General features: G+C 42.9%; 1 protein-coding gene across 5 annotated transcripts in view; it reads left to right on the plus strand.

Moving 5' to 3' along the window:
• Window positions 1-15,963, plus strand: part of AMPH (amphiphysin) — a 185,798-nt gene that overhangs the window by 101,891 nt on the left and 67,944 nt on the right. For all 5 annotated transcript variants that reach the window (XM_045003580.1, XM_045003582.1, XM_045003579.1 and 2 more), the window contains exons 5-9: window positions 2,064-2,159; window positions 4,755-4,862; window positions 5,777-5,862; window positions 9,905-9,980; window positions 15,302-15,384. In XM_045003580.1, the coding sequence (XP_044859515.1) occupies window positions 2,064-2,159; window positions 4,755-4,862; window positions 5,777-5,862; window positions 9,905-9,980; window positions 15,302-15,384 (449 nt within the window). The remainder of the gene's footprint in view (window positions 1-2,063; window positions 2,160-4,754; window positions 4,863-5,776; window positions 5,863-9,904; window positions 9,981-15,301; window positions 15,385-15,963) is intronic.

Below are 15,963 nucleotides of genomic sequence, written 5' to 3' on the forward strand. Positions count from 1 at the left end.
TTCGTGGGTGAATACCCACTTCGTCGGATGTTGCTTTTACAGATCCAGACTAACACGGCTACCCCTCTGATATGCTTTCCCCTGAGCTCCAATAATGGAAATAGGTAGGGAAGTGCAGTGGAGAGAGGGTGATGCGAGTTGTAGTCCCCTGCTTAGCAGATCCACCACACACTGGTGTAGATCCAAAGTATTCCCACTGATTTAAGAGGAGTTACCCTGGAGTCACAGTAGTTTACTTGAGAACACAGCCGGGTTTTGGTCTCTGTTACATACAGGATAAATCTTCTATCTCCCCACCTGTGTGAGTATGGTCTCAAACAGGGTAACACATGACACACTGTAGTTTCTACAGCTGAGTCTTTTCCAATTTAATCTGAAGTTTGGATGTGATGTTATAGATTTATGCATTGCTGAAAATACAGTTTAGGAGAATATGCTTACCTTGTCAAGTCCACAGGCAATTATTCCTAAATTGTTCCATCTAAATGACCTTGATCTTTATGTGAGGAGAGAAGGTGATTTGAAGCACTAATCATTTATTCAGCAAGTGCTTTTCAATCCCATTAACTTTTTGAGAACCTCCAAGATTTTAATTTATCTAAAATGTGTTGCTGCAAACTATTTTCAAATGCCAATGTACCATAATTGCTATTGCTTGCTATGATCTAATGCTTTGCTGCTTTTTACACAACTGTAATTAAATATTGTGTTAATAAATATGGATTTTTAAGTGTGATTAATGGATTATTAATGGAGTATTATTCATTAGAGTCTGCAATTAAGGTAGGAAATAGATTAAATAAATTCTGGCATCTTGTGTCATACTGCATTTACAATATATCTGTCTTGTGGCACAGAATGAGTAAACAGTGTCACTAGAAAATAGCCTTCAGGACTGCTGCTTGCCCATGGATCCTGTAGGGCAGTGGTTCTCACTCTTCCCATACCAGGATCACCATAAAACTTCCTTTTTATCTAGGTGAGATCTAGGTGGGATCCCTCTCCCATTTAGAAACATGAGAAGAGCAGGGTGATTGTGACCCCCCCTGACACCTGTTGAAATCCCAAAATTGAGAAACCAAGTTCCAGGAGATTTTAAGAGCACTGATCTGTAGCAGCAGCAGCAGAACTTTGCATCTGGCATGGGATGTCACTCATTTCTCCATAGTATTCCTAATCAGTCCAGCTGCATTAACATGCTCAATGACAGGAGAATTCCAAGGAGCATATTCTGGCAGTTCCCTCACTACTTTACATGGGTGTGAGCTAGCCCCCAGCTGATGCAAAGAATGGATGTGATGTGAAGTTGATGTGAAGAATGGGACTTTTTGGCTGTTGGAGTAGCAGTGGTTTGTATCCTGAATCCAAATTTTCTGACTTACAGATCCTTTGAGTACTGTGAGGCAGAACTATTTATGCCAGCCATTTGCCTTCAAAATGCTCTATTAATGATAGGCAGAGAGAAACAAATGTGGGGAATATATGACTTCCCCTGGTCTGGAAGAATGCTCAACCAGAAAACAAGTGTTAAAATAAAATACTGTAAAATAAAATAAACCCAGTTTCTCCATTGTCCATACATTTTACTGAAAAATCAAAACTGAGGTTACAAATCACTCTAGTGGATGAAGGAACCACCCTTTATTCATTTTGTTTTATTTTGGTTTTAGTTGTGTTTTGCTGCTCATGAGAGGAGAGGTTATGATGTATGTATCAGTGAACCTATTTATAGGTGGGAAATAGAGTAACTTTGGTTTTGGGACTCCCAGCCTGCTAGAATCAGTAGTAACCCTGCAAAGCTTGGATTCATGACTTTCCAAGTCTGCTACTACTTTGAAGACTGCAACATTTTTTAATTGATTACTGGAGTTAAATCTATTCTATTGTAAATTAAAACTCACACTGAAGTTTTTTTATCCATTTCACAACTAAATTCTGATTTTTGCAGGAAGAACATAATAAGATTCCAGGAGAATTAAGTGTTGCCATTTACATAAGTGTTTCCCCTAAATTTTGAGTGATTGTCAACTGTGTTTCTCTGTATCTCATTTCTTTCTTTACAGAAATGTGATGTGCTCTGGGAAGACTTTCATCAAAAGCTGGTGGATGGATCATTGCTGACCCTGGACACATACCTGGGACAGTTTCCTGATATCAAAGTACAGTAATACATTTTTATAGAGGGAAGAATTAAAAGGTTACCAATTACTATTGAGTCATAATCATGAGAGAAATGAAATAAAGAATATACAGGAAGCCAGCTCTCATGTGGAATGTAACACATCTAATTCTGTAAGCAAATTCCATTCATAGTCTATGCTATTTTCTTGAGTGAGCAAAATTAAGTATTATGCAGTAGCACCATTTAATGTTCTTAAATTAGCCTTTGTATTTCAGACTTTTATGTAGGTCTTTTCTGCTCCCACTGAAGTCAATGGCATAACTACCACTGACTTCAGCAGTGCTGGAGCAAGGCCTTGAGCCCAAAGTGTTACAGCAGAATTATTAGAATCAGAAGAGTTCTGTCATTATTCTTTTCTTGGTTAGATGCACCTCTGGATGTTTGAGTCACTTGTTTTCTTTGTTGAATTTGAAGCAATAAATGGTTTCTGTGGCTTGATCAATCACAAAAGCTTTGCAATACATCTCAGTAGAGACTGCTATTATACAAATCAAAACATACACTCCCCAAGTCCCCTTTTAATTCTGTCTTCCCTGTAAGGATTTCAAAGTAGCATGCACTCCAATCATATGAAATTTCAATAATGTAAAACACTGAATCACAAAGCTTAACACTTGAAGACAATAGGACTATTAACATGCTTAAAGTTAATCAAATGCTTAAGTGCCGTGTTGGGCTGGGGCCTTGGAGCATGGCTGTGATGATCAACAGTGTAAAGTGGAGGAGTGCATAATAAGTACATGACTAAAGAAGAGATGGGACTTTAAGGAAAACAACCCATTAACCCAATAGACGATGAGGAAGGAGAATGTTATAAATGGATGATACCGTAAATTTTCAAAGCAATCCTGACACATTTAGTTGCCAGGCAGATGCCATCCGTTGGATACTTATTCCAAAGCATCAAAAAATAAATAAAGATTTCAGCTTTGTTCAGAAGGGCAGAAATGTTTAGTTTCTACAGACTGTGATTGGCTGAAATTTAAGGTTACCATTTTGTGGCATTGACAGCTGAAGTACACACTAAAACAGGACTCCGTTAAAGCCAGTCAAGATTGGCTACAGCTCTTGGTGGTACTTGTTAAAGGCATGTGTTCTGATATTTCAAGAAATGCTGGGTTCAGCTTTGTTTTCACCATGAAATGCTATTCAAAATGTATTGAAATTGGGAATTGAACTGAATTTGGAGCAATCTTTGTAATCAAACATCCTGATGTGTTACTTTTATGGATACCATCAAAGCTGTAGCCAGCTTATGTTAACACCATCCATTTTAAGAGCCATAGCCAGATTGGATGGCTTCAGATACTGTGGAATTGGATCTCAAGCTTTCACCCATGATTGACTGACTGAGGTGCAGCCACTCGTGCCTGTGATTAATTTAGTCCTTTTGCTTCTGTGTTGCTGGTTTGAATCAGGCCTATGCTAATAGTGACTCTCAAAATTGTCATCTAAGGGCTGTTCAGCGCTTATTTGAAAGGAAAGAGTGGACTCAATGACTTTCTATAAAACAGGCAGCCATATTGCAAAAATCACCACCATAACTGGCAAGTTTACTTACAGTCTCATTTGAGACACGGGCAGATCCTCTGATATGCTGGGTCAACTTAACGTCTTGCCATTGGTGCAAAGCTGCTCTGAAGTCATTTTAGCCAGCCACTAGAAGATTCCAGTAGTACTGAGGCATCTTAGTGGGGCATAGAGCCAGCTTAGTGACTTCAGACTCCCCAGGCTGCTGACATAGGAAAAATAGCCAGGAAAAGAGGGACACAGCCAGAGCTTCCTTCTGAAGGGATGATCTTCAGCTGTGAGTAAGGGTTGCATATTCAGCCCCTGCTATAATTGACACCAGGGACTACATTAGCACCAGGACAACCTAGAGTCCTGGGTGCTCAAGGTGAGATAAAGTCCCACTCCTGTTCCTGAGCTGTGCCCTGTTCTCTTTAGCTGCAGCCTGGGATCTGGTCCACAGTATTATAAAAGGAAATGTATATACAATATGCATTACTGTAGTGTCAGCAATTTTCCAAGGGACCTTTTTTAGTATTATGACAGGTCCTACGATACCTACAGTGGCTTAATTAGCATTCCCATTATGTGATGTCAAAATTAAATGTATTCGTTATGTATTCAAAGAAGTCATACTGAGAAGTGTGTTTTCAGCATTTTTCCTAACTCTGAAAAAAGTTAATATATATTAATCATTAAATTCATTGTGTAATATGAAAGGGAACTTAGTTTGTGATACCATTATAGTATAGCTTAATGAGTCCATTCACACTGCTGTTCATATATTATGAAATTGATATGTGAGATTCCAGTCCTGCAAACTGTCCACGCACACATCTCTTGTCACACACTTATTTCTCAATAAATAGGTTCCTTATTAAAATAATAAATTACCTAAATTGTCTCTTTCACCAAATGTGCTTCCACTGTGCAATACTATGGTAAATAAAGTTTAGATTGCAATTGAGAGAGTAAATAATCAGACAGATTAAAGCAAATTAAATTAAAGTTCCCTCTCAGATTGCTTGGATGTATGGCAAAATAGTGCTGAATTTTTTTGCAGACTCGCATTGCAAAGCGAAGCAGAAAGCTGGTGGACTATGACAGTGCAAGACATCACTTGGAAGCCTTGCAGAGCTCAAAAAGAAGAGATGAAAGCAGAATTACAAAGGTAGGGTATGTTTTTAAATAATAATGTTACTGGCAGCAGAGGTCCTGAGTTTGGGTGACATTTATTTCTGCACAGTGGATAGCATAAAGTCTGTTCTCTTCCATTTCAGAAAATGGGACTGCTCACATGCTGACGTTTAAACACGTTATGCACTTTGCTAGATCAGAGCCAGAGTGCTCAACTTCTTACAGGAGTGAGTCCCATTTAAGTCCTATTTTGAGTTGCAGTGGGTTTTAAGGGGTTGCATAGGCCTTGTGCTTGCCCTTTGTACAGGGATCAGTTGCACCCTTTATGAGATGAGACCACCATGAGGGGCTTCATCCTACAGCCCATAATCATATGCGTAGTCCCACTGATTTAACAGCATCTGCTCACGTGAATGAGGGTTGCAGGATCTTGCCCTGGATTATTACATTCTTCAAAATATTGTCTATCACTCTGTACATAAATAAGAAAAAGAGTGTAAATAGTAAAACTGAGAAAATAACGTTACAATGTGAGTTCTTTGGAAAATTGCTAGTTTTCAGTTTTGTTACAAATGCAAGACTCAGCAAAGGTTCACCCAAAGGTTTAGAGAAGCTCTGAACCTCTACAGCAAAGCTGGGCCAATTGTTTCCACTGAAACCTCATGGACCTTGTGATTTTGCACATTTTGACACAAAAAGAGGTGACTTTTTCTTTCGGTTTTGGTTGTATTCTTTGGAACCAGAAATGCCTGAGATTCAAACCTATGCAAGCCAAACAATACAAAAATGTTTGCAGTAGCCTTTGCAAAATGAAACAAGTTAATTTTATACAGCTATCATAAACAACAGTAGTTTGAACTACACTCTTCTTTTGTTAATAGAAAAACAGATTCATGCAGTTTCACTGTGTTTGGAGAATAAAAGCCAACATGTCTTGCTTTGTTGTAGGCAGAAGAAGAGTTTCAAAAAGCACAGAAAGTGTTTGAAGACTTTAATATTGATTTACAAGAAGAGCTGCCATCTCTATGGTCAAGGTAATTGCACAACTTGCACATATAGGCCATAATTTTCAAAGAACCTAACAGAATTAGTCTCCCAACATCCACTGAATTTTAATGTGTGTGTCACAGAATGGCTGTCCCAGTAAATGAAGTAGGTCCAACTCCCCAGTGTCAGAACCAATATCAGAACCATAATTTCTGAGCATCTCTAGCAGCTTGTTTTCTTTAAAATTGCATGGCAGTCCCTGTGTTACAAGTTACAATTTAAAAAGAACCAGAAAGAGATAAATAGTTGTAAAATGCAGGTATTCTATTTTAGATTTAATAGGCAGGTGAACAAGAATGACAGAGAAACGTCCCATTAGAGTGTTACATTATTTAACAAATGAGACTTGAAAAAAGGATGCTTGCGGCAGCCAGAATTTCTGTCTACTATTGTCCTCTACAGTTCTATTTAAAGTGAGATGAGTTCAGATTTTTCTGTGCTGTTCGTACTTTCAGGCACTTATCACCTCAATACATTTGTTTTACAAGCTACCAAAAGAAACAACAAACCAAACAAAAAACCCCAACCAACTACACACAAAAACAAAAAGTCCACACCACACACTTTGGCATACATGTCCTTTTCATTACGGTGTGTCTGTTACCTTCTAACTAGACTAAATGGTTGATAGAATTTCAATATACATTTGAGCCTACAGTCATGGTTCAGGAAGCACATTCATTCAAAGTCCCTTTTTTTTAGATACTTTCCAGAAAAATGACCTATTGGGATAAAATTTCTCAGGCTTATTCTCAGCCCAAAGGCAATTTTTTTGTTGGTGAAAATTTGGAGAAATTGCATGTGGAATTTCCAAACAGGCGAGAAATGAAGTTTTTATGCTCTTAGGGTTATTCAGATTTCCCTGCACTAATATAAGCCAAAGACACATTTTCAGGACCAAATTAAAAAAAATTCAAACAATTTAAAAAAATGTTCATACACACAGAGAAAAATTAATTGCTCTTACAAACATCTTTATGTGAATATCTACATGCATGTACAGTTGTGTATTTTGCATTCATAATTATTTTCTTTTACATATGTGTGCATTTTTTGCATGCTCTATTTAGGCATCTGTCTTTTAAAACTTATCACTTGCCATCAACCTTTGTACATATACAGCCTGTGAAGCGATGGATGGTGGTTGGAGAATGAATCAGGTTTGTTTAGTGAATGAAGCTCATTTGTTCCAGAAGTTGGAAGGTGTAATGCAGGAAGATAAAGGACAGTCTTGTGATTATGACGGTTGAACGGTGGTCTGTAGAAATGGATTCTATCCTTGTCTCTGTCACAGAGTTCCTGTGCAATCCTGTGCAAGTGACTTGAACCAAACTTTTCACAGGAGGTCACTAACTGTATGTACCTCATTTTCTGGATGCCCAATTTGACACCCTGGAGATCAGATTTGCAGAAGTGCTGACTGCAACTGAAGTGTGTGAGAGTATGTTCCGAACAAAAAAGAACCATACAATGTTAAATGCCCTCAAAAGACCCTTAGATTTTCAAATTGATCACCCAATACACCTCTACCCCGATATAACGCAACCCGATATAACACAAATTCAGATATAATGCGGTAAAGCAGTGCACTGGGGGGGCAGAGCTGTGCACGCCAGTGGATCAAAGTAAGTTTGATATAACGCAGTTTCACCTATAACGCGGTAAGATTTTTTGGCTACCGAGGACAGCGTTATATCGGGGTAGAAGTGTATTTAGTGTATACTTTTGACATTAATGTCTCAGTGCCTTAGTTTCCCATCTGTAAAATAGAAATAATGCCACCTCATCTCATGGGGTTGCTGTGAATATATATTCATTAATGTTTGTGAACACTCGGATACTATAATGTTCTCCACCACAGAAGCCCTATGTGAGATAAGATACTGCTGGACTAATCTCTTCGAGCACAGGATTATTTGCTAATCTTGCCTGTCTCACCGTGTTACTGTAGTGAGTCTGAAAGAGCTCCGCATGAGTCTTGTGAAGAATAGACATTGCCATTTTTTTTTGCTTGCTTAAAGGCTGGATGCTTTAAACAACATATATTCTTGTTTCAGTAAGGCCAGCAACTAGATGGGTATTCCAGATTTGGGGAACATGTTTCTCGTCTCTTGGATCTGAAATTACTATGATTTGAATAGGCAGCGTGGTCCAGGGGATAGGGCGCTGGACTCAGATCCAAGAGATCTTGGTTCTATTTTAGGTTCTGCCACTGGCTTGCAGTGTGGCCTAAGGCAAGTCACTTCACTTCTGATTGCCTCACCTTTCCCCTCCCACCCTTTGTCTTGTCTATTTAGACTGTAAGGCCTGGTCTACACTATGAGTTTATATCAAATTTAGCAGCGTTAAATCGCATTAACCCTGCACCTGTCCACACAACGAAGCTCTTTATATAAGCCTTCCCTTCCTGATGGCAGACGGTACAATATGACTGATATCCATCATTGTTATCCCGTGAGTGCTCCTGGCTGGCTGGCCTTGGTGAGGTCGGCCGGGGGCGAATGGGCAAAAATGGGAATGACTCCCGGTTATTCCTTTCTTTAAGCTTTGTCTCCTGGAGATTCAGTCCTGCCTGGAATATCATAGCAGCTGGAGGCTGTGCTCCCCTCCCCCTCTTTAATGTCTAATGGAGATTCAGTCCTGTCTGGAATATCATAGCAGCTGGAAGCTGCCTCCCCCCCGTTTTATCTCTGATTGCAGACGCAATAAAGTCAATGTTGTTTCTTATTCATGCATTCTTTATTACTGTAGCACACAAATCGGGGGATAACTGCCACAGTAGTCCAGGAGGAGTGGGGGAGGAGGGAAGCAATGGGTGGTGTCGTTGCAGGGGCAGCCCCTAGAATGACATGCAGCTCATTATTTCTGCAGGATGGTGGGGCTCTGACCCAGAGCGTCTGTTTGCCTCTCTGGTTCTTTAGTAGACTTGCCTGATATTCTAGGCATGACTGACTCTACCTTTAGACAAAACTTAAAGAAGAGAATGACCTGGGGAGTCATTCCCATTTTTGTCCATGCACCCCTGGCTGACCTCACCGAGGCTAGCCAGGAGCACCCAGGACAGCAGCATATGGTACAATATGACTGGTAACCATCATTGTCAACTTGCAAAGGCAAGGGGATACTGCTGTGTAGCACTGCAGTACCGCGTCTGTCAGCAGCATCCAGTAGACATACAGTGACAGTGAAAAAAGGCTGAATGGGCTCCATGGTTGCCGTGCTATGGCGTCTGCCCGGGCAATCCAGGGGAAAGAGCGGAAAATGATTGTCTGCCATTGCTTTCACGGAGGGAGGATTGACTGACGACATTTACCCAGAATCACCCTTGACACTGTTTTTGCCCCATCATGCATTGTGATCTCAACCCAGAATTCCAATGGTCAGGGGAGACTGCGGGAACTATGGGATAGCTATGGGATAATTGGAATAATCCTGTAGTGTAGACATACCCTAAATTCCAAAAGCCTGTCCCTTTTGTTCCTCTCTCTCTCATGCCCGAACGCTCTTACCTTGTATTTGTACAGTGCCTAGCACAGTGGGGCCCTGTTCCCATTGGAGCTCTGTAGAGGCTACTCTACTATAAATATATTATAATAATGATTCTGTACTAACATGGTAGGAGCTTATGTACAATACATAATTATCATTGTATATTGGGCACTGATTATATTAACTTCAGTGATAATGCCTACAGGACAGATTCTGCCACCCTTATTCACACTGAGTATTAATTTACTCCCTAAGTATTTCCACTGACATAAATGGGACCATGTGGGGAAGAAAGTAACCCTCAGCATGAACAAGGGTGGCAGAATCTGGCCCCCAGCTGCACTGCTTCAGGAATTGTTACATGATCAGTGAATCAAGATACAATTTTTTGTTTAATATTCCGTTCAATTGTTTGCTTTCTTCAGAATGGTCAGGACACAATAAAGAATGTTGCTTGTTGTTTGAAAGAAATGAACAGCTCATTTTCTCTTCTCTCTCTTCACCCTTCTTTTTTCCTTTCTCTCTGTCGTCTTCTCTCAGACGAGTTGGCTTCTACGTGAACACTTTCAAAAATATATCCAGCCTTGAAGCCAAATTTCACAAGGAAATCGCTTTGGTGAGTAAAACTGAATGTGCTGTGTGAATTATGCAACAAACAAATGTCGTCTTTGGGAGCAGTGGAAAATATTGCAGCGATGTATCTGAGAATTTGTCCTTACTGCCTTGATCCCTAGTCACAGTGTAGTATTAACATGAGTTTTCACTACACTTCTTCGCACTGTGCCAAAGTAATGTCCCTGAGATTTTCGGATTAAAATCCAACTGCAGTTGCAAAGTTCTTTGTAGAATGTCCTCCGTCTCTTTTTTTTTTCCTTCATACTGTCCTCTTACACATTATTAATGGTGCAGGGTAGCTGAGCACCTTGTGCCAGCATTAACTTTAAAACTGCATCAGCTCCACGAGTGCAAGAGGCAGTGGTAGAGGCTTCCTCTTTCAAGATCTACCTCTGTGAATTCCTACGCTGCCAGCAATTTATCATTATGTCCATGGTTCTCAAGCAAACAGAGTAACTTCAGTAAGACACTTATGACCGTATGCTTATATACTTCACCAAGTCAGTGCCTAAGAGCTTGTCTACACCCCAAAATCAGTTAAATTTAAATCTGGTTAAATTGGTACAATAACTGTGTGCAGACCAGGTGTGTGTGTGTGAGAGAGAGAGAGTTAAAGAAATACTAGAAACTAACCAAGTTTTCAGGTATGGGTCCAACAGTAACCTTGACTGTGCCTCACACTTGAAATCCCCAACCACTGTCCTTTTACAGGTTGGAGATCCCACCATATTCCAAAAATAAAAAAATTGCCTGTTCCTTTGAGTATGAATTCCAGAGGTATGCACTTTAGTTGTATGCAATGATAAAACCCACACCCTTCTACAGTACTGGTACAGGGAGAGTTCTGCTTCATATCTTTAGTATGTCAGGGTGGATTAAGGGCAAACCTGTGGATTGAGCCTGGTAATTAACAGCACTCTATTGTTAATAAAGTTAGTTTAAGACTGGCTCTCTTCAGGAGCTCTCCACACAAACCAAAATATGCTATAAAATCGGCCTCTTTTTCATCTAAGAAATACCCTATAGCATTTTACAAATGTAAATTAATTATTGAATCATGGAATCTCTCTCTCTTGCTTTCTCTCTCCCTCTTGCAGGCAGCTCCCTTCTTCGTTGGCTGATTCTTTAATCAAAGAAGTCCCCTCTCCCTCAAAAGCCTGTCCCTTTGTTCATCTCTCCTGCCCTAAGCTTCCTTTGTCTCCCTGACACACTCAGGCCTGGTCTACACTACGAGTTTATCTCAAATTTAGCAGCGTTAAATCGAATTAACCCTGCACCCATCCACACAACGAAGCCCTTTACTTCGATATAAAGGGCTCTTAAAATCGATTTCTGTACTCTTCCCCAACGAGGGGAGTAGCACTGAAATCGACATTGCCATTTCGAATTAGGGTTAGTGTGGCTGCAATTCAACGGTATTGGCCTCCGGGAGCTATCCCACAGGGCACCATTGTGACCACTCTGGACAGCAATCTGAACTCGGATGCACTGGCCAGGTAGACAGGAAAAGTCCCGCAAACTTTTGAATTTTATTTCCTGTTTGCCCAGTGTGGAGCGCTGATCAGCACAGGTGACCATACAGTCCCAGAATCAAAAAAGAGCTCCAGCATGGACCATATGGGAGTTACTGAATCTGATCTCTGTATGGGGAGATGAATCTGTTCTATCAGAACTCCATTCCAAAAGACGAAATGCCAAAATATTTGAAAAAATCTCCAAGGCTATGGTGGACAGAGGTCACAACAGAGACTCAACACAGTGCTGCGTGAAACTTAAGGAGCTGAGACAAGCATACCAGAAAGCCAAAGAATCAAATGGATGCTCACGGAGGGTGGGGCAACTGACGACTGTAGCTATCCCACAGTTCCCGCACTCTCTGAAAACCATTGAATTCTGGGCTGAGCTCCCAAAGCCTGAAGGGTCAGAAACATTGTCGCGGGTGGTTCAGGGTATATGTCTTCAGCCTTTCCCTGCCCCCCTCCACCTCCTTCTGTGAAAGCAAAGGGAAAAAAATAGTTTCTCACCTTTTTTCAGTGTCACCGTATGTCTACTGGATGCTGCTGGCAGACACGGTGCTGCAGCGCTACACAGCAGCATCCCCTTGCCTTGCCTTGTGGATGGCAGACAGTACAGTAAGACTGGTATCCATCATCGTCGTCCCGTGGGTGCTCCTGGCTGGCCTCGGTGAGGTCAACCGGGGGCACCTGGGCAAAAATGGGAATGACTCCAGTTCATTTTCTTCTTTAAGTTTTGTCTAATGGAGAGTCAGTCATGCCTGGAATATCGTGGCAGCTGGAGGCTTCTGCCTCAGGCTGCTCTCCCAGTCAGCAGCACCGCACGGTTGCGCCCAGTGATGAGCTGCCAAAATCTTAACAACGGGTTCCCTATAAAAAGTTCTGATTTAAGGGATGTGCGACAGCATGTATTTTTTGTACCAATAGGGTTACCATACGTCCATATTTTCCCAGGAGGTGATTAAGAACCGAAAAGCCTGACATGTCCATGAAAATACAGATGTATTTTAACCCTACCTAAAGTTCTTTTTTAAAAAGATGGGGCTGAACTAGAAATGAGCTCCGTTTCACATGTGTGGGTGGTGATCAGGGACAGTCTCAATTTTTGGGTCTTTTTCTTATATAGGCTCCTATTACCCCTCACCCCCGTCCCGATTTTTCACACTTGCTGTCTGGTCACTCTAGGGTGTGCACATGTGTGGGTCCCAGCTGCTCCCTGCCCCCCCTCATTAAAGCAGGTGTGCAGGGTTACTGCCTTGGGAACTGCAGGGCACCAGTGGATGTGGGACTGGCTGCAGATAGGGGCGTGGGGCAGGGCTAGCTGGAGGCAGGGAGTGACATGGGCTGGCTGTGGGCAGGTGATGCAGACGGGCGGGCTGCGGGTGGCTGTGGGCAGGGGGTGGCTTCGGGTGGCTGTGGGCAGGGGGTGGCTTCGGGCGGCTGTGGGCAGAGGCTGGCTGCAGGCAGGGGGTGGCTGTGGCAGGGGCTGCAGGCAGAGGGTGGCTGGGGGCAGGGGCTGGCTGGGGGCAGAGGGCGGCTGGGGGCAGGGGCTGGCTGGGGGCAGAGGGCGGCTGTGGGCAGGGGGCGGCTGGGGGCAGGGGGCGGCTGTGGGCAGGGGGCGGCTGGGGGCAGAGGGCGGCTGTGGGCAGGGGGTGGGGCAGGGGGTGGCTGGGGCAGGAGATGGCAGGGGCTGGCTGGGGCTGGCTGGGGGCAGGAGGCGGCTGTGGGCAGGGGCTGGCTGGGGGCAGGGAAGGCGGGGGAGGGGCGCAGATACTCACACGGGGGGGGGGGCTGGGAACAGCAGGAGGCAGCCGGGGACTCACCAGGCAGCAGCAGGAGCCCCAGGGCCAGAGGTTCAAAGAGCAGGAGCAGCAACAGGGCCAGGAGGCAGCTCACATGGCTCTCGCAGCACAGCGCAGCACCCCCCGGCGGCCGGGAGGAGGAATTACAGGCTTCCCAGGCAGAGCCAATCAAAGCTTCCCTCGCAGGGAAGCCAGTTAACAAGCGGTTCTAAAACCGCTTCTAAATTTAACAACGGGTTCGCGCGAACCGGTGTGAACCGGCTCCAGCTCACCCCTGGTTGCGCCTACCCCTTGCTACCAGGGCTCACAATCAGATACTTAGACCTCTACATTTTGCTGCAAATAAAAAAAATTAAGCTCCTGGTTAGAACTGTCCCCCAACATACATATCCTGGGACATTTTGTATTTTACCAGTGTCAACCAAAGGCCCACACACAAATGGAGATTCAGTCCTGCCTGTGCTTCTATCCTAGTACTTATCACAGATTCCCATTTTCAGCTATAGGCTGAGCAAGTGCAGAATGGTGGTTCACTCTATTTTGCTGTAAGCCAGCCGTCCTGCCCTCCCCACTTTGATCTCTGCTTGCAGAGGCAATAAAGTCAGTGTTGTTTCTTATTCATGCATTCTTTATTACTTCATCACACAAATGGGGGGATAACTGCCACAGTAGCCCAGGAGGGGTGGGGGAGGAGGGAAGCAACGGGTGGCGTTGTTGCAGGGGCACCCCTAGAACGGCATGCAGCTCATCATTTCTGCAGGGTCTGGGGCTCTGACCTGGAGTGGCTCTTTGCCTCTCTGGTTCTTTAGTAGGCTTGCCTGATATTCTAGGCAGGGTTGACTCTCCATTAGACAAAACTTAAGAGAATGACCTGGGGAGTCATTCCCATTTTTGTTCAGGTGCCCCCGACCGACCTCACCAAGGCCAGCCAGGAGCACCCATGACAGCAGCAGACGGTACAGTAGGGCTGGTAACCGTCTTTGCTAACTTGCAAAGGCAAGGGGATGCTGCTGTGTAGCACTGCAGTACCATGTCTGTCAGCAGCATCCAGTAGACATATGGTGACAGTGAAAAAAGGCTGAATGGGCTCCATGGTTGCCATGCTATGGCATCTGCCCGGGCAATCCAGAGAAAAGGGCGCAAAATGATTGTCTGCCGTTGCTTTCACGGAGGGAGGATTGACTGACGACATTTACCCATAACCACCCGTGACAAATTTTTGGCCCCATCATGCATTGGGATCTCAACCCAGAATTCCAATGGGCAGGGGAGACTATGGGAACTATGGGATAGCTATGGGATAGCTACCCACAGTGCAACACTCCGGAAATCGACACTAGCCTCGGTACATGGACGCACACCCCCAAATTAATGTGCTTACTATGGCCGCGTGCACTCGACTTTATACAATCTGTTGCCAAAAGTCGATTTCTGTAAAATCGGAATAATCCCGTAGTGTAGACATACCCCAAACACTCAGTCTGTGTTTGTTAAAAGCTAGTACTAGTAACTTGGTTCTTTGTCCTGCTTCTGGGAAAATTCCATTCCTTCAAACCAAGGAACGCTGCAGAGAAGTTGAAGAAAACTTGTTTTCCTAGGCTTCAGACAACCCAATGTCCTATGCTGTTCTCATTTGAATGGGAGCCATTCATGTTAACAACTTCTTTTATTTGTTCCATAGCTTCATCCATATAGGGTGTGAATATGCAAGTGTGTCCTTGACAGCCATGGCTCATTCACTACACATTGCGGGTTAGAGTAACACATGGAATTCATAATCATATACATAATGAATAAATTATACATAGACTCTCCAAATCATCACAACTTCAGTAGGCTTTGAATCAGGCCCTAAATGAACATGTCACTATGGTATATCTGAAGAGGTCTATGTTGTTTTAGAGAAGTCAGCAATTTCTAAACCAGGCTTACCATCTGTACTTTTATCTAATACTGTAACCTTTAACCTAATATCACATTTCATAGAGAAATGTTTTTCTTCTCAGCTATGCCACAAACTGTATGAGGTGATAACCAAGTTAGGAGATCAGCATGCTGACAAGGCCTTTACCATCCAAGGAGCACCCAGGTAATAAATTGTTTATGAAATTACAATGGGCTTTCACCTTTCCAAAATAGTCAACCCACCTATAGCATGTGGTACTGCTACACCTTCATCTATGTACACCAATGTGCAGCAGCCAAGGATTTGGCCCTTGCATTCTTATAGGTGGAATATACAACAGTGTTGTCTTGTCTAATTATTTTACCACAAGTCTTGTAATACATGGTGTTTTATTTAAAGCCATGGCTCCTGAAGCCATGTTGAGTAGATGAGAATCTCAGATTTCATTAAAAACAAAGTCTGTTTTTAACCCTCATGGTTGCTGAGGAAAGCCTGAGTACACGGCTCAAGTGCCCCCTAAAGATTCAAAAATTGAAAGGCAAATTAAAAGAACCCCACCCCAAACTTTTTTATATATATATAATATATAAAATACAAAATTATTTCTATGCTTTATGGGAGCTTAGCTCATGATTTTGGAACACTTGGGGTTAGTGATACTGATCCTTTATCTCCTGACTTTTACTTTGCACACAGCATGATTTCCTGCCTCTCTGCCTGGCGTAGACAGAAATGTGTTTTCTGATTTCAGTTGTATAATGA

The sequence above is a fragment of the Mauremys mutica genome, chromosome 2 (assembly GCF_020497125.1).
Source record: "Mauremys mutica isolate MM-2020 ecotype Southern chromosome 2, ASM2049712v1, whole genome shotgun sequence".
In the NCBI taxonomy this organism is placed as follows: Eukaryota; Metazoa; Chordata; order Testudines; family Geoemydidae; genus Mauremys; species Mauremys mutica.